The 20,227-nt window shown below is 36.2% G+C and overlaps 1 protein-coding gene across 6 annotated transcripts in view; it reads left to right on the forward strand.

Annotated features, from left to right (window-relative positions):
• Positions 1–20,227, forward strand: part of MAPK8 (mitogen-activated protein kinase 8) — a 121,856-nt gene that overhangs the window by 59,204 nt on the left and 42,425 nt on the right. For all 6 annotated transcript variants that reach the window (XM_017504657.2, XM_017504661.2, XM_017504658.2 and 3 more), the window contains one exon: positions 19,327–19,497. In XM_017504657.2, coding sequence (XP_017360146.1) covers positions 19,376–19,497 — 122 coding nt within the window. In that variant the 5' untranslated portion in view covers positions 19,327–19,375. The remainder of the gene's footprint in view (positions 1–19,326; positions 19,498–20,227) is intronic.

The raw sequence follows: 20,227 nt of genomic DNA on the forward strand, positions 1-20,227 counted from the left end.
TCTTTAAGAGAATGCAGTAGATAATGTTGGCCTGAATTAGGGTGGTTATTACCACATAAGAAGTGAACTGATTTGTGATAGATTAAAGGTTGAATCTCCAGAAGTGCATGTAGATTGGATATTGAAGCATAAAGAGTCAAGGATAATGTTTGTATTTCTGACTTGAATACTTAAATGGATGATGTTAGCAATCCCTGAAATGAAGGAGCATAGCAGCAAATTTAGTGGGGATTGAAGATGAAGAATTTATTTGTGTGCCCATGTAGAGTCTGAGATAGCTTTGAGACATCTAAGTGGTAATGATCAGTAGACCGTTGAATATATGCCTCTATAGCAGAGGGAAAAGCTCAGTGGTAGATAAATATTTGAAATTCTTTAGTGTTAAGTGATAACTAGAGCCATGAGGGTGGATGAAATTGCTCTGGGAGTGTATAACAAGACAAGAGGGCCAAGACAGCCGTGAAGAAAATCTGAGGGCTGGCAGAGAGGGGAATAGAAGCCTACAGGGCAGACTGGGAAGGAACAGAAGGGTGTGAGAAAAATCCAGAGTATGCACTCTTTTTAGAAACCCAAGAAAAATGCTTCAGACAGGAAAATGTGGTGAAAGTGTCAGGTGCTGCTGAGCAGCATAGGAAGGTCATTCTGCTTTGGAGCAAGAAGTTTGTTGATGACCTTGGTGAATTGAGCTCAGTGGAGCTGGTGAATATGGAAAACAGGAATGAGGACTCCGGCAAGTGAAGAAATCAAAATAACAAATATAAACAGTGCTTAAGCTATGAGGACAAAGAGAGAGTGGGTAGAAACGATTATGACAGTGAAGTAAGGTTTTTAATTATGTATTTTTTAAAAATCAGGATCTGATCAAATTTCAGTGCTAGGAGAAAAAGTGATAATCAGTTTGAGCAAGATTAGGAGATGATTCAGAGCACTATTGCATGATGAAACTTTGTTTCTACTCAAAATACAAAAAAATTATCTGGCTGTGGTGGTGTGCACCTGTAATCTCAGCTACTCGAGAGGCTGAGGCAAGAGAATCACTTGAACCCAGGAGACGGAGGTTGCAGTGAGCCAAGATCATGCCACCGTGCTCCAGCATGGGTGACAGAGCAGGACTCTGTCTCAATAAATAAACCAATAAATAAAAATAAAATAGTAGGTATCAAAATAAGAAAGGTTTGAAACAATATTGAAATAGGATCACAGATCACTGTAAAATAATTAGACATTTAGCCACAGTGATAAGTCAACCAGTTTTAAAAAGTCAAAACCTATACTCTTTGATAGGAGACTCCATCAAAGAGTAAATTTGAGGTGACTCTATGAAAGAGTAAGATTCTATCAAAGACTCAGTTTTCTAAATAAGAGCTAATAAAGGCAGCATGAGCCCAAGCAAATCTTTTTCTTTTTTTCGTTGAAGTTTACTGAAAAGTAAACAAAATCTTTTACTATCTCCTGTTAACACTACATGAAAATCTTGTTCAAAAGGGAAAACAAAATCCTACCTTTGTGTCAGTATATTATTCATATTTATTAAACCTAATTTTAATAAAATCTTACAGTAAATGGGATCCATCTGATCCCAATCAGGTTTGACCAGAAAAGATTTCCATGTTTTATAACCTCTTACAGTTTTATTTTTTCTTTCTCCAACTTTTTAAATTTAATTTAAGCTGTATCATGTAAATTTTGAAACAGTCTTTAAATAAACCTCTAAACTAGACAAAATTACTTTTCCTTTAGCAAAACCCACACCACACCCTCCTTTCTTTTATAACCTTCTTCACCAAAACACAGCCTACTTTCCTTGTATGCTTTGCATACAGAAGTATTTCCCTTGTACCTAGTGCTTTTAATTACATATGTTAACTACGATTTTAACTCTTAGAAGTTTTAATTTCAAATGAAAAACTTAGGAAGTAATATTTAACTGTTTGCATCAGTATTTGTAGACACATGATTTCATGGTTTTATAGAAAGATATTTCTACAAAATATCAATGATACTACTTTTTTTGTTTATTAACAGATCTAAATATGTTTACCTTTTCTATACCATGTAAAAACAAAATACCAAATTTTGTAAACTAAAACATATCTAATAATTAATGTTTTTGTATCTTAATGTATGTAGAAATGACTCAAACATTTTATGATTATTTGTTAAAACTAACATGACCTTAAAACTTTAAACTTCTGAAAATAGTTTTATTTTATGATTATTACTTTATGATTATTACAAACATTTTATGATTATTACTTTATTAAACCTAACATGACCTTAAAACTTTAAACTACTGAAAATAGTACTGCAACACAGATACCGCCCCTAATGTCTTCTTCAGTCATACTGAGTCCCAAGTACCCACGTGGCACCCAAATATGGTTATGAAGGGGCAGGGCCTGTCTGGGTCCTGAATTTACACACCAATTGTAGAGCCCAGGACAGAACTGGGAAGATACTGTCTGACTCCTCTCACTATAACCAGGAGATACAGCCAGGCCAGAGAGAGTACCACATATGTCCCCAGTCCTCACTTGTTTAGAGCCCAGAATCTAATGACCCTAATACATAAGCTCACAGACAAGTCAGATAAGTATCAAATATGTCACAGAAGCAACTGTTTTAGGAGCTTCAGACATCTAGTAGAGAAAGCCTAAACCTTTCTAACTAGCAGACCCAGGCAAAAATGCCTGATTATGTTTAAAACTGACAAGTCTGAAGACCTTCTAATTTTATTTTACAAAGAATTAAAAAACTAGTTTTATTTCTCAAAGATTACTAAAGTCACATGAACTTAAAAAATATTTGGGATTATTAAGCTATGAGCATTGATTTATTTGTCAATTTGGTACTATGTAGACAATATACAAACAGATCTGTACACATATGTACATAAAAATACAAACATAAGTAAAGATTTCATAGCTTTGATTTTAAAATTCTGTCCATGAGACAGGTAAAACTCACTATTTTAAAAGGACATTGGATTCAAACTTCATAAATAGAACAAGTTCAAGTTTATTGCATATGCCTGAAGCCCTTACCAAGTCTTAAAGAACAAGTAGCAAATTTATATTTCAAGCACAGTGAAGAACGTAAGTTTTCCAAAAGACCAATTCAGTTTTACTCTATCTTTGGCAAAAATTATGTTAACAGATTCCAAAAGAGTAAAACAGAAGGTCTTTCTTCTACAGCAACATGTGTGTGTGTGTGTGTGTGTGTGTGTGTATATATATATATATATCTCCTAAATGTCAGCTTTTAATTAAGCTAATTTCTGGCTGTGGAGCTCTTTCAAAGAAAAACAAGTATTTTCAAATTTTTTTATCAGATTTTAGCTGGAATAAACAGCCAGTATTCCTGGCTTCTGACTGGTTTTTCCGTTTTAACCAAAAGTGCCTTTCCAAGTGACACTCCAAAACCAATAAGCTTAAGAAGTTTTTTTGACTTGACCAAGGATGCACAAGCCGTCTCCAAAGAGGTGCAAAGCAGCCCTCACAAGATCCAGACTCACCTGAAAAACAGTTTAAATAGTGAAAGTCTTCAGCCACAAGATGCAATCCACATTTTTGCTTGGCCATCCTCTCCAGGGTTTCAGCTGACCACAGACAGAAGACAAGAAATCAAAAGCTGTTCATGGAAGGGAAAAGGATCAGTAACTAATGGGTACCCTAAAGGATCAAGAGTCATATTAATATTGTAGTAATTGAAAATAATTCAGATTCTTATAAATGTTTCTCACTGAGCTAAAGATAGTAACCAAGGAAAGGAATTTTTTGTTTTTCTAAAGAATTTTAACTCTGTTTTAGATCTTAGCTGGAATGCTGCTTGGCTAATTCCTGCACGTTAACATTTCAAAGACATGATGAGATTTACCTCTCCAAGGGACTGTGAAGTCCATCTGGGTGTGTAAGGGTATCGTCAGTGTCATTAATTAGTCTTGATTTTGAAAAAAAAAACAATTGTTAGATTTGTATTTGTATAATCTCAGTAGTGTCATTCTCATTTTGTAGTTGCACTGTTTGCTCCTTTTGTTCCAAATTTAAATACATTTCCCTGTTTTAGACTATTAGTCTTCCAGTTACCTGTTTTATTGCCCTAAGCAATTGTTAGCTTCCTCTAAAGGAATGAGGGTGGGAAGATTTAACCCAAGTAGTACACTGTACAAAGGTGCCTTTAAAACTCAGCCTTCTTTCTTATGTAAAAACTCATAAAACTTTATGGAAATTTATGGGTATCAGTTTTTCTTAGATTTAAATTTAAAATATTTGAGTACCTTGGAAAATAGTATATTCTTACAAAATAGTTGACCTGTTTACTCAGTTGAATGCCATTGTGAAAATTGGCATTGCCTTACTGACACTAATAATCTACATGCAGCTGAGCAAGCCCAGAAGCCAGCTTTGGAATATTTTGAGATTCTTGCCATTTTGAGTACAAAGTAATTTTAGAATCTTGGATACAAGCTAACTAAAGTGTTATGGTAACATCATACCATATCATTTCTGTTACTTCTATTTGTTATTGTTTTAAAAGTAGCCAAAAATGGCCAGACATGGTGGCTCACATCTGTAATTCTAGCATTTTGAGGGGCTGAGGCAGGAAGATTGCTTGCCAGGAGTTCAAGATCAGTGGACAACATAGCAAGACGTCGTCTCTGTTGAAATATATATATTTTAAAGTAGCCAGAAACATTTACTTACTTTACTGCCAAGGATATGGCTATAAAGTCTTGAGATCTTTCATAAATAACTTGAATGTCTGAATGATGTCTTGAAAACGAGTTCTGAATTAGCTTACTGATTTCATGTGCCTGTCGCTGTGTAGTTTTAGATCCTCCTCAAAATGTAGAAATTGTTAAGGGACAGTTTCTTGTTGAGACAATTTCTGTCGTAGCATCGTTTTGTGGTTAGAACGTAGTAAACCTACTCAAATAAGCTCACTTAAGAATTAATTCTATTTTATGAATAGGTCTTAAAAAACCCAATTGTAGAAGTACAAACCAGGCCTCCTCCTCCCCTTTGTGGGTGGGGATCAGATTCTCCTAGAAGAGAGGGCAAGCTAGGTATGATTAGTGTACCTACTAGAAAAAACAGTGAAGTGGCCAGGGCAAACAAAGCTGTCTCTTGGCTGTTACAATTTTTTTTTCTGGACTCATGGGTAACTAAAGAAACATGCTAATTATACTGATGCTTGAAGGATTTGCCCTCTACTTTATCATGGGAGATCTGTGGGAGTAGGACTGTAACCTCTTCTTTATAAGAGAGTAGTATTGAAAAGGGAGAAAGAGAAAAAAATAATCTTTAATATAGAGGGGAATCATCTGGAAAGAGCTCAGATTAATTTTTATAAAATTTTGTAAGATTTTATAAGATTATGTATTTTTATGAGATTATAACCTCTTTTTGGAAGCCTCATTTTTTAAATGCTTATGGTAGTAACATTTTATTATGCATGAATTTAGCTTTTGAATATCCAGCTGTACCGTTCTTGACAGATAAAATGACACTTTCAGTAGTACAGACAATTCTGCCCCTCTGAGGAAGCTTATGCCCTTGTAGATGAGAATCTGCTGTTCCCTCTTAGTTTCTACATGTCTTCCATCGGATGAGCATGTCATGTATAGTGTAAATAGTTTAAATAGAATCATGGACCTAAATGTTATTGTACTAAATGTTACATTGTGATTTAAGGAGATTTTAGTGGTAATTTAGACTATGGCAGTTTTGCGAATTATTTGGAAGAGTGGAATTTTGTGCACTCTGGTCTTGAGTCTAAAGTTAGTTTGTAAAGCCAAAGTCATAATTACCCTTGGAAGTTCCTTAACTTATAAAAGTCAATATGAAATCTTTTGTGTACACACATACTGTTGAACATTAATTTTTATGCACATTTAAATTGGAGAGTCACTAAGCCAGACTGAAAGGCAAAGGTGTTGTATATTTACCCAGTTTTAAAGATGGTATGGGTAGGGCATTCTAAAACGTTCCTTCTTGCCTACTGGCTTTGTTTCATTTTGTTTTAATAATAAACTTCCTGAATCTTAATTCATACTAATGGTGTATTTGTTGTGAGAATTTCAGGAACTTGTTAGCCTTACCTTTCTGTGAGATAGCTTTTGAAATCAGTTGTTTAAATTCTAAGGCCAGCCATTAAGTAAGTTTATGATAAAACTTTGTTTTATTGTAGTTTTCATTATTTCCCTTTTCATTTTCTTTGGCATTTTAGTAACATCACTTTTAAGAAGTCTTTCTTCTCATCTCTGTTAAAGGAGGCAAAGGAAGAGATTTGGTCATTCAACTAAAGTAGAAAGAGAGGGAAATAGCATGCCCCTCTAGTTCTGTGGTTGCTGTGGGAATCAATGTTAAAACTCCATGAAGAGGATAAAAGTGGGGCAATTAACTGGAACCTTATCAATGAGACATTCTCTTTCAAGAGGTTTTTCTCTTCCAGCATGTTCCCCCTAGTTTTAAGAAGATAACCCATACTCTTTATCTGTCTCTTCAGTATATAAACTCAATTATGAAATAACAAAATAATTCCTCTTTAATAATATGCCCTGGGTAAGAATGGAAGTAAAATTCCAGTTTTCTTCATTTGGTGCTAGTGTCAGCAGTGATGGAAACATAGGCTGTCTCAGAATGGGCCCTGTAGTGCATGCTCAGACCGGGGCTGGCTTACTCTTCGTATGGCTCTGCTACCTTATTCTAGAGGAGGAACCACAAAGTCCACGATGGACACTGCATTCACACCACTCAGTAGGCAGTCTCTGAGGGAAAGAAGAAAAGCATATGTCCTGAGAGACATAAATGGCTAGTCAGCCATAGTTTATTTTTGGGAAGGAGGAAGAGGGAATTACCCTAGGATGCACCCTATATTTCACATACCGTTTCTACTACTTTTGGTTAAACTGTAGACAAATATGTGGCCGGAATAGGCCTTCTTAATGCAGACGTAGTGGTATTTCTATATTTATTACTTAAAATATAGTTGAAAAATGAACTTTGAAAATACCTGGAACTGAAATAGGTGCATTTTCATGGTAGCAGCTGAGATCTGATCTAAACACCAGTTGCGGGCTAACAAGGAGTGAGGTTAAATTTAAGCTTATTACTCTTTTAGGGAAATGATGTGAGTGAGGGTTGAGGCCAAGAAATTCTGACTATGTTCTGAAAGTAGTGAGTCTTCATTAGTTAGACCTAACCTCATAGTGCTCACTCTGAGCCCTCACCTTAAAGATTATTAGCTGCTTATTGTCTATTTACGAAGCAGTTACTTAGCAGATCCTGTAATACGTGGTTCTGCCACTTTGTCCAGAACTGATTAGACCAGAGCAGGCCTCTGGCCCAAGGCTAATGGCATATGAAGTGGCCTGGTATGAAAACTGCATAAACAGCAATGATATGATTAAATTAATCTTTCTCTTTCCTGTAAACTACTCCTTGAGAGGAGAATGATAGGCAATTCATAATGGGAGCTTAAAGTAACAGTTTGTTCACTTATTCATTGACTCATTCAACATTTTTGAATGTCTGTTGTTAGCCAGGCACTCCTCAAGGCACTGGTGATTTATTCTTGAAAAGAACAAAATTCATGGTTTCATGGAACTTGGGTTTGAGTAGGACAGATAATAAGCATATACTAGAATGTCAGCGGTGGTAAGTGATGTGAAGAAGAATGACATGGGATGAGGGGAGAGTGTGCTTAAAGGGGAATTTGGATAGGCTAGTCATGTAAGGCATCTCTTAGGAACTGTATTAAGAGATTTATTGTAAGGAATTAGTTCATGTGGGTGTGGAGGTTCATAGGTTCCAAGATCTGCAGTTTGCAAGTTGAAGACCCGGGGAGCTGGTGATACAGTGCCAGTTTGAGTCCAAAGGCCTGAGAACCAAGACTGAACGTAGTTCTAGTTCAAAGGCCAGTAGGCTCAAGGTCTAGCAAAAGCTGATGTTTCAGTTTGAGTCTAAAGGCAGGAAAACACCAATGTCCAAGCTCAAGGTAGGCAGGAAGAGTTCCCACTTATTCTCAGGGAGGTCGGCCTTTTTGTTTTATTCAGGCCTTCTACTGATTGGATGAGGCCCACCCACATCACAGAGGGCAGTCTCCTTTACTCAGTCTATTTATATAAATGTTAAAGTTATCCAGAACACCCCCATAGAAACACCTAGAATAATGTTTGACCAAATATGTGGGTATCCTGTGTCCTAGACAAGTTGATGCATAAAATTAACCGTCAGATAGTTCTATTGGTAGCCACAGAACCAGGTTAAGTAAAAATAGATGGGCTCTATGTTATCTTAGTGACTTATTGTCAGGATAGCCTGATGATTGGAGCCATCTTAAATTCTGAACCTTTGTTGTATTACCTGAATTATTTTCCAGGGTCTCTGGAGCCTGGCTGTATGGTTGCATTGAACTCATTCTTTACTCCTAGAGAACACTTTATGTAACTAGTTTAACCTGTATGTTTCTACGTTCAGGCTTGACAGCCTAGCCATTTTATGGATTGGTGGTAAGCCTGATATATAAAGATATCACAGAAATAAGCCTTGAGTCATAAAAACCTAATATGCCCCCCCCCAACTTTGCTAATAAAAACACTGGTAAAGATAGATGAAACAATTTATTAAGTAATTTGTTACTTTAAAAAGATTTACATTCGTGGTTAACTTTTTTAGCAGTTAATTTGTTCTAACTTTATGAAGAGTCTAAGTGTTTTGGAAATCTGAAGATGTAGGAATTGCAGCCCTTGCCCTCAGAAAGACCGCAGTCTGACAATGAAATCTGCATAAGTAAATATATAGCAAGATAGTTTAGATGAGAATTTAGGTTAGAGCTGATTTGAATGGAAAAGGCTTATGAAGATCACGTTTATGCTAGTCTTAGAATTTGGTTAGATACAGAAAGTGGTAAAAATATTTCATGAAAAGGAAGGGGAAATGACCAAATGAGATACGTCAGAGTTTGGGGGATAGTAGTTTAGCTATGTTGACATGATTGTAGCCTTCTCGCCCCAGTAGTAATGATAGGTGAAATTTGAAAGTTACAGCTGAACCTCAGTATTTCCATACTTTTGGTTGCACATTAATTCTTTTGAGCCTCAGATTACCCCGTCAGTTAACTGGGATCTGAATTCTATAATAATAGTTCCTTTGTTTTTAATCTCAGAAGCCTTCCTGAGTAGGGAAATGTGTCATCAGAAACCATGCCATTTCCTTCTCACACATACTGTTGCTGTTCAAGCTTAATAATGGAGAGATAAGTATATCAAATTCATCCTCCATAAATCTTAGCAGTATCCTTAATGCTCTTATCTTGGTGAAGGTGGAAAAACTCAACTCAAAGTGCTTTTTTCTGTTCTCTTACGCAACACAATAATCACAGAAGACTCGTGTGACCAAATGTTGGGTAGGCGGAGTTCCCCACACACCAAGTAAGTGATGAGTTTTGCAGTGGACACCTGCTAAGTACCTTCCAATTCAATTCTGACACTATTTACCTGGAGATAGCATGAGAACCCACAGGTTGAGGGCCCAGTCCCACAAGACTTAGTCCCCTCCCCCCCGCCGCCTCCAGATAACAGCCTCAAGTCTGAAACTTCTCACTGACTGGCTCCAAGTTGAGATTCCCATGCCCCTCTCTTTGGGTTAGATTACTTTGCTAGAGCAGCTTACAAAACTCAGGGAAACAACTTTACCGGTTTATTATAAAGGATATTACAAAGGATGCAGATAATGAGATGCATAGGGTAAGGTATGGGGGAAGGGACACAGAGCTTCGAAGCCTTCCCAGGGCATGCCATCTTCCAGAAACCTCCACGTGTTCAGCTATCCAGAAGTTCCCTGAGCCCTGTCTTCTTGAGCCTTTCATGGAGATTTATTGGATAGGCATGTTTGACAACCATGTAGAAATGTGATTGGACAAAAAAGGGTGTACTCTAACACTAATAGGCTGAGTGGAGAAACCTACAAGCCTGTCTTTTCTGATTCTTCTTAGTCTTTCTGTGCAACATTCCTTTCTCAAGGGTGTGGGACAGGACCCCTTCTGAAATGAGAGCCTTATGACCTGCAGTCAGAAAGGCAGGGGAAGATTAGAGTCCTGCCTTGAGCTGGTGAAAGGAGGATATCAGAGAAAGGGATTCTGTTTTCTGAGGCCCAAAGCACCCCAACGTCATCACAAAAGGTTATAACAAGGTATATGGGAGTTAGGAGCCAGGAGCTGTGGATGAAAACCTATATATATGTTCTTTCCATATATAATACATAGAATTATGTATGTTATTATTATATAGTATGCAATAGACATATAATGTCACAATTGGAAATTGCACTTTCTGTCCCAGTCTCTTGATGGTACTTTTTTTGTGGCAGTGACACACCAGTATCTCCATCTGTATGGCCACACATGTGTTCTGGATCCCATTCTTTTCTTCCTTTTCAAAAATGATATGCTAACTGTGAAACCTGTTTTCTTTCTCACTCTCCCATTCTCACTCTTCCCCCTCTTTATTGGATCCTTTCTGTTAGCATATAAACATGTTCATGTTGTCTCTGTGTTATAGGAGTTATACTATGCTATATTATATATCATCTAGTATCTAATTATCCTCCCTTGACCATTTACTCTTCTTTGTCTATTTCATCTTTGGTCTTCTTTGCTAAACTTCTCTAAAGAAGTAGCTATATCCAGTTTCCTTATTTCTAAAATCATTTCCTACTTACACCTCAGCTCATTTTAATTTAGCTTCTACTGCATTTGCTCCACTCAAATGGCTTGACACCTCTGTAATAATCAGCGCTATTAGCTGTTTTGTTCTTTAACACACTCTCTTCCGTTGGCTTCTGCAGTGTTCTCCTTGTTTTCTATCTAGGTCTTTGGCTCCGTCATCTCGGCTTCCTTGTCAGCTTATCTTTCTCCAATCGCTCATTAAGTGTAGTTGTTATACAGCTGAATCTTGTCTCTTACTTACCACTATTTTCTGGAATAATTTGTCTCTCATTGCTTCAGTAACAGTGACAACTCCTAAATTTTCTTTCACGCAGACTACTCATCTGAGGTCCAGTTCTGTATCTGGTTACCAAATGGATATCTCAGACTCAGCAGGTTAAAGACTTATAACCTCTCTTCCTCCATATTCTTTTATCTTCAGGATTTTTTTTTTTTTTTTGGACTCACTGTGGTATATTTTTGAAGGACTCAATCTACCCCTTACCTTGTAACCGTAGGCAATTAATCGTTGTAAGATTCAGTTTCATCATCTGTAAGATGGAAGAGCTATAGTACCTTTCTTAGCACAAGGAAACATCAGACAGAATGTGAATACAAGGTCTAATATCAGGGACTAGATTTACCCTCTAGCTGTAAACAAATAGAAAACCCTCCTACGGCTGTTTTCAGGATTAAAATAGTACTTACAAAGCACTTGAAATAAATAGGACCGCATGTGAAGTAAGAGTTTTTAAAAGTGTCTGCATTTATTATTGAATATGGATATGAAGTTGTGGGATAAAGCTTAAAATGGTGCTTAAATGTTTATATTATAAAAAGAAGTTCTCAAATCAGTACTCTTAAGATTCTATTTTAAGAAACTAGAAGGAAGAATAGCTCCAAAACAAGCAATGAGAAGGAAATAAAGATAAAATAGGAAGCATTGGAATATAAAAGTGTAAAACATTAGAGAAAAATAAATTAGAATCTTTTTTGAAAAGATCAATAATGTGCTAAAATTCTGGCCAGACTGATTAGAAAAAAGAGAAGACACAAATGAGATTAGTAGTAATGAAAGAGGAGACATGAATATAGATCCTGTAGACATTAAATTGGACAACTTAGATTATTAAATGAGCAATTTCCTTGAAAAACACAAACTACCAAAGCCTATTGAAGAAGAAATAGTTGCCTCCTATGTTTATAAAAGAATGTAGATTTATAATTAAAACAGTCCCTCAAAAAGAAACCAATTCATCATAGAAGACTTCACTGAGATAGTCTGTGAAACATTTAAAGATGAATTAATATCAGTTCCATACAGCCTTTCCGAAAATAAAAGAAGGAACACTTCTCAACTCATTTTATGTCAGCATTACTCTAATATGAAAGAAAACTACAGACCAGTATTCATTATAAAAATAGATAGAAAAATCTTCAAAGGAATTTTAGCCAGCTGATTCAACATACAAAAAAGATAGATGATAATTTACAATCAAGTGGGATTCATTCCATGAATACAGGGGTGGCTTAACATTTGAAAATCAGTGTAATTTGCCTTGTGAACCAACTATGAAAGAAAAATTATATGATTATCTCAGTATATTCAGAAAAGTCATTTAACAGAATTCAGTACCCATTAATGATAAAAAGTCTCAGTAAACTAGGATTTAAAGGGCATTTTCTCAATCTGTCTGTTAAAGGACAACTAGTAAAATCTTATATATATCATGCTTAGTGATGAAAGACTGAAGGCTTTCTCTCTTAAGATCATGAACAGGGAATGATGTTTGCCCTCATCACTTGTATTCAGCATGTGTGAAAATTGTAGTTAGATTTCCAGTTACTAGCATTGGATAACTTGAAATTTAAATAAAAATAAAAATATTGGCATTAAAAATATTAATGCTTATGGAGAAGTTAAACAAAATTATGTAAGGCCTGTATATTAGAAGTTATACAGGCCCATGGAAACAAGTATCATGTCCGTGAATCAAAAAACTCAAAACTGCTGTAATGCCATTTCTCCTCAGATTGATGTATACCATAAATGCAATTCCAGTCAGTATCTTTGCAGGCTTTTTTTGTAAAAATTGGCAAGCTAATTCTGATATTTATATAAAAATTCAAAAGACCTAGAATAGCTAACATTTTTGAAAAAGAACAAAGTTTAATGACTTAAATTGCCTGATTTTCACACTTACTAGAAAGCTGCGTTACTCAAGACAGTGCAGTATTAGCCTAAGGATAAACATATTATTAATGGTATAGAAAATAGTTCAGAAATAGGTCCACACACATATGTTTATCTGATTTTCAGCAAAAAATACTAAGACAATTCAGTGGAAGAAACTGGTAGTCTTTTTAACACACAGTTTTTGGACAGTTGGACATATGTATGCAAAACAGTGAATCTTAACCTTTAAGTGGGCAATGATTTCCTACACATACAAGACCAAACTATAAAAGAAAAAATAAACCAGTTGTACTTCATTCAGAAAACCTTTTGAACTTCAAAAGTCACTGTTAACACAATTTCTATCAAAATATTAGCATTATTTTTTGTAGACATGGACAGATTTCTTCTAAAATGTATACAGAATTATGAAGTAACTGGAAACAATTTTGAGTAAGAAGAATAGAGCTGGAAAAATCACACTACCTGATTCTAAGACTTAACAGACAGCATTATACTCAAGACACTGTGGTGTTGATCAAAAGATAGATCAGTGAAACAGAATTAAGTCCAGTAGACCCATACAAGTAGAGCCAACTGATGTTTGACAAAGATGCAAAAGCAATTCAGTGGGGAGAAATGTTGCTTTTTACAACCAATGGTATTAGAATAGTTAGATATCCATAACCAAAGAGATAAACTGTGACTTAAAACTCTTATACAACAGTTATCATAGATGTAAATGTAAAGTGTAAACTATAAAACTTTTATAAGAAAACGAAGGAGAAAAAAAATTTTTTTTTTTTTTTTTGAGACGGAGTCTCCCTCTGTTTCTTAGGCTGGAGTGCAGCGGTCTTGCCTCAGCCCCCTGAGCAGCTGGGACTACTGGCGTGCACCACCATGCCCAGCTAGTTTTTGGTATTTTTAGTAGAGACAGGGTTTCACCATCTTAGCCAGGATGATCTCAATTTCCTGACCTCGTGATCCACCTGCCTCAGCCTCCCAAAATGCTGGGATTACAGGCATGAGCTACCGTGCCTGGCTGGGAGAAAATGTTTTTGATCTAGGGCCAGGCAAAGATTTCTTGCACCGAAACAGAATCCATAAAGGAAAAAAATGTAATAACTTGGACTTCATCAAAATTAAAAACTTTTACTCTGTGAAAGGCACTGTTAAGAGTATAAAAAGGCAAGCCACAGACTGGGAGAAAATATTTGGAAATTGCATATCTGATAAAGAATGTGTATCCAGAATATATTTTAAAAGTCTCTAAACTCAACAGTAGGAAATAAGACAATCCAATTAGAAAATGAATAAAACACTGAACAGGCACTTCACCAAAGAGCATATACAGTTGACAAAGAAACACATGAAAAGATGCTAAATATCATTAGCTACCAGGAAAACACAAATTTAAAGCCATTATGAGATAATGACACACCTATTAGAATGGCTAAAATAAAAAGTATTGACAGAACCAAGTGTTGGTAAGAATGTGGAGGAACTAGATCTTTCACACATTGCCAGTAGAAGTGCAAAATGATACAGCACTCTGGAAAACAGTTTGCCAGTTTCTTGTAAAATTAAACATGGACTTACCATATCTTACTCCTCAATATTTATCCTAAAGAAATGAAAACTTATATTCACACAAAAATGTATACACAAAGGCTTATAACAGCTTTGTCATAGCAGAAAAGAGGTGAATGGATAACAAATTGTCATACATTTATATAATGAATAATATTCAGTAAGAAAAAGAGCAAGCTATTGATATACCAACACCTTGGAGAATCTCAAGGGGGTTATACTGAGTGAAAAAAGTCAGTTTCAAAAGATTTAAAAGATTACATAGGGTGATTTTATTTGTATAACTTTGTTTTGTTTGTTTTGTTTTGGTTTTTTGGACCATCTCACCGTGTTGCCCACGATAGTGTGCAGTGGTGCTATCATAGCTCACTGCAGCCTCTGACTTCTGGGCTGAAGCGATCCTCCCGCTTCAGTCTCCCAAGCAGCTAGGACCATAGTTGTGCATTACTACCCTGGGTAATTTTTTTTTTTTAATTTTTTTTTTTTTTTTTTTATAGAGATGGGGTATTACTATGTTACCTAGGCTGGTCTCAGACTCCTGGGCTCAAGCAGTCCTTCTGCCTTGGCCTTCAAAAGTGTTAGGATTACAGATATGAGCCACTACTACCAATATATAATTTTTAATGAAAAAATTATATTGACAAAGAACAGATGAGTAGTTGCCACAGGTAGAGTTGGGAGGAGTATGTGATTATAAAGGGATGATGGCATGAAGCTGTTTCTTTGAGGTGTTGGAAATAGTTCAGGTTTTTTTGTTTGTTTGTTTGTTTTTTGAGATGGAATCTCATACTGTCACCCAGGCTGGAGTGCAGTGTTAGGATCTTGGCTCACTGCACTTCGTCTCCAGGGTTCAAGCGATTCTCATGCCTCAACCTCCCAAGTAGCTGGGACTACAGGCATGCACTACCACGCCCGGCTAATTTTTGTATTTTTAGTAGAGATGGGGTTTCACCATGTTGGCCAGGCTGGTCTTGAACTCCTTACCTCAAGTGATCCGCCCACCTCGGCCTCCCAAAGTGCTGGGATTACAGGAGTGAGCCACCTCACCAGGCTGGAATAGTTCAGTATTCTGATTGTAGTGGGAGCTTTTACTAATATGTGTGTGTGATAAATTTCTCTAGAACTATACACACATAGTCAGGGCATGTAAAAACTGATAAAATCTGAGTACGGTTTCTAGTTTGGTTAATAGTATTATACCAATGTTAGTTTCCTCATTTTGATAACTGTACTATGGTTTTCAAATGTTATTGCTGGGTGAAAGGTACCCAGAAATTCTGTAATATTTTTGTAACTTCCATGTGAGCCTAAAATTATTTCAAAATAAAAAGACACTGCCAAGAAAATGGAAGTGCAAACCACAGACTGGGGAAAAAATACTTAAAAAACATCTGATAAAGAATGTATATCTAGAATGTATAAATATGTCTTAAAACTCATAAGACAGTCGTATTTTTATACTAGAGAAAATGACCGAATAGCTATCTCACCAAAAATAATTACATAAATGGCATATAAGCCCATGAAAAGATGATCAACCTCATTAGTTATTAGGAAATGCAAATGTAAACCACCATGAAATACCACTGTATACCCACTAGGATAGGTAAAATTAAGTGGCAATCAGAAGAATGTGGAGCAAGTAGAATGCTCACATATTGCTGGTGTAAATAGAAAATGATATGGCTGCTTTGGAAGACAATTTGAAAATTTCTTATAAAGTTAAACATAGGCCTCAGCAATTCTACTCCTAGATAATAAACCTAAGATGAATGAAGGAAAAAAGTATGAAATTCATACTAGCATCGTTTATAATAACCCCAAAACTGTAAACAATTGAAATGTCCAAGTGGTACATCCACACAATGAAATTTATTCCCTAGTAAAAGGACTCCAGCATGTATGAATCTCAAAATCATAGAGCAAATGAAAGAAGCCAAACAAAAATTACATGCTGTATGATTTCATATATATGAAGATCTAGAAAAGGCACGATAACCAATTCAATGGTTGCTAAGAGTTGTGGGGGGGTGGGGGCGGCGGTATTTGTAGAGTGGAGATTGACCATACAGGGAACATATTGAGGTAATGGAAATGTTTTGTATCATGATTTTCCTGAAGGTGGTTATGTAATTATATACGTCTATCACAACTCATCAAATTATAGAGTTAAAGTTGGTACAGTTTTTAGATCCTTTGCAGGTGCTTTGTTTTCTGCCTAGAAAGGTCTCTCCTTTCCCTGCCTGATTGACTCATAATCAGTGTTCAGATCTCGTTTAAACATCATGTTGTCAGAAGCATCTGCTGCTGAGCCCAGACTGTCATATGCTTCTTTGACATCCTGCCCCTTTCCTTCATTGCCCTCACCACTGCTATAGTTACAATCAGGCAGGTAAACTGTCCGATTAAGGTCCGTTTTTCTGTCTTACTGCAACTCTGTGAGGAGCCAGATGCTGATTACCGTCTTGTTCATACTACATAGCATGGTGCTTAAGTCAGATATTCCTGTGAAAATCGCATGACTTGAGTATAAGTGAGTAGTGAGTTTTCTGTCTTCTGTTCTTGGAGGTGGCAGCTGTGGCTTCTGCCAAGGGTACCACTAGCTGGGACTACCTGCTTAACCTTGGAGCCTGTCTGCCTGCCTCTGCGCTGCTCCTGGGGAGTTGTGACTATCCATGCTCAGCTGCCTGCCATAGCCTTTGTTCAGACTTCTTGTCACCATGAATCCCCCTCCTGTGGTTGGGCCACCCTGTTCTGAGAACAGAAAGGAGCTTTTCCTTGGTGTTACTCTTTTAGCAGAAAAGGAAACCTGCCTTAATGCATGTATGTTCCTTGATCTACAGCTTTTCTTTTTTTCCAGCAAGTAGAGAAACTCTGAGACAGGTTTTTTGTTATCTACTTTGGTAACAGTATGGTCAAGTCTTGTGAAGCACCACAGAGTTACCTCTTTCTCTCCTAATTATCTTAATCTTTTAGAGAGAGAAATACTGCTCCTCCAAGTAAGGTTAGGAATCATAATCTGCAGGTAGTTTGAATGCTTAAGTGGAAGACTGTTTAACCTTCCAGAAGGTAAAAACACCATCAACTCTGTGCTCAGCCTCTGCTCATATTTGTAGATTATCAGAGATCATTATTACTGTCTCCATGTCCTGGCAGACACAGTTTCCAGGATAGATGTGTAGAGTAATTAATAATAAAGGGCCTGACAACCAACACTTTCCCTTCCACTCCTCGCACTTCTCTTCTTCCTTATTTCTCTATTGGAGTAAGTAGGAGGGAATTCAGGTTATGGTAGGAAAATGATTAGGGTGAACGATACCTGTATGTGAGCATTCTATGAACATAGCTCAGTGTTTAAATCATTATCAAAGTTCCTTTCTTTATTACAGTCCACTTAGGAAGAATTTATGAGGCTTGTCATTTCAGACAGTCTTCTCTGGAGAATTACATGACTACTAAAGCTAGTGATTTTGGAAATGTTTCTCTGGACCTTTTAAAATGTATCCAAGTCTAATTCCTCATTTGTTTCTAGTTTATTTGTCCTTGGTTTTACAGCTCACATTGTTTGGAGTTTCCTGTTTCGTTTTTGTTTATTTTAAACTCCATTAGGCCTGAGACTCTTCATTGTTTCTCTGTCTTTCATCTGAGTCATTATAATAGAGTCTCAAATGTTCATATTCTACCCTTGCTCCCCCTTTGTCTTGCAGTATAATCTCCATGTCTGTCACAGCCAAGGATCAGGTCAAGGCATTCTCATGCTCTCCACACTCCACTGGCTCAACTTCTTACCTAGTTTGTGATCTGGCCCCAGGACATACAGAGTGCCTAGTAGGCAATTAATATTTGTTGAATTTTTTTGTATTGTAAGTCATTATCAGGACTTTTTGGGGGTAAGCATTATCTTAAAACCACACACAAAAAAATAATTCTTTAGACTCAGTTGGTCCCATGATTAATTGAGGAGGTGAGGAATAGGTTAAAGCTGCCTCGCATACATTTTGGAATAGTCTCTTTTGTCTAGCAAGGATGGATAATGAGTTTGTTAATAACCAGTGTTCACATGGGTAGAAAAAGACTCTTGATTTTTAATCCTGTAAATAGTGAAAGAATGATAGTCAGAAGTTGGATCGTACTTTTGATGCCCGAAGCAGGTTAGAATAGTATTGTTTTGTTTTGTTTTGTATCCCTATATGCTAAGTAATTCTCTCTGTCTGCTTTCTATTTTGCTGCTGGTCCTTTCACCCATTACAGTCTCGGTATGTGTGTTACACCATGATGTTGCCTTGGCAGATCAGAGAATCTGTCATGGTGAAGGCAGCATGATGCCTTTTGTTTTTTAGGCAAGGGTGACACGTGCTAGTCAATTTATTTCCATTTGTTGTTCCTTTCACTTGGCACTAAATGAGACTGTTAACCTTTTTTGAATGAAAGTATATAAATTTCTTACAGAATTAAGGTTTTAATTTTCTATGATAAGCACATGAGAAAGACTGGCTTTAAGTTTATTTTGAACTATGGAGTGATGTTAAAAACATGTTTAATTTTAATGATTTGCTTTCTTTTGTTAATCTTGTAGTAAGTTATTAATGTATTAATACTGGTAACTTCTAGATTGGAGGAGTGATTTATCCTAATAAATACTTGTTTTTAAAAAAGAAAAAACTATCTCTCATTCATATGGCATATGCTAATCAAGGCTCTGTGATATTTTTTTCTTATGTTTTGTAATGAAGCAGCTCTTTTCATGATCTAGCAGTCTGTGTTTCTATCAGTAAGTAAACAGAGTAAGGACTCAAGTTTCAAGATTAAAACAAGTTCATTTTGTTAACATCACATTTTGTTCCATCTTGCAGCTTCTTGGTGAATTTTTGGATGAAGCCATTAAATTAATTGCTTGCCATCATGAGCAGAAGCAAGCGTGACAACAATTTTTATAGTGTAGAGATTGGAGATTCTACATTCACAGTCCTGAAACGATATCAGAATTTAAAACCTATAGGCTCAGGAGCTCAAGGAATAGTATGGTAAGTTTTTCCTTCCAAAAATTAGGCAAAAAATCATTAACTGCTATCGTTCTCCTCTTGTAATTTAGGTACTTTGGCAAATAATATAATTTACCTCAAAAAATTAAATTAAAACTAAAAATTAAATGAAAACTAGTCCATGGTAAATTGCTTGCTTCGGGGATCAATGGTTTTTCTTTATTACTGTTATTAAAGGTTGACTGCCCCTTATGTGAAATGCATGGGACCAGACATGTTTTGGATTTCAGATTTTGGAATATTTGCATTGATTGAGCATCTCAAATTCAAACCAGAAATGCTTCAGTGAACATTTCCTTTGAGCGTCTTGTCAGTGCCCCCAAAATTTGGATTTTCGAGCATTTTAGATTTCATGTTTTCAGATTTGGGATAATCTGTGTTATTCAGAAGATATAACTCTATAAACGAGCAATGCCAATCATAGTTTAAACTTGATTAAATACTTGGTCATAAGCCATTGGAGACAAATATTTCTATCAGGGAAGAATAAGTGACAGGCTTCTTTATTGCATGTATACATGTATTCCCATAGGTTATTGTTTCATAAGAAGTTTCACTTAGTCACTTCCACAGTATAATGAAGTTCTGGAATTTCGGAAATCTTATTCTACACTGGGGAATGCAGTCAGCTAATATCTCACTGTATATGTTTTAAAATTCATCCATATGTTTAAAATTGATAGATAAGCTAATTTCTACAAAGGGCTCAGGC

Source organism: Cebus imitator, unplaced genomic scaffold, assembly GCF_001604975.1.
Source record: "Cebus imitator isolate Cc_AM_T3 unplaced genomic scaffold, Cebus_imitator-1.0 Scaffold326, whole genome shotgun sequence".
Taxonomy (NCBI): Eukaryota; Metazoa; Chordata; class Mammalia; order Primates; family Cebidae; genus Cebus; species Cebus imitator.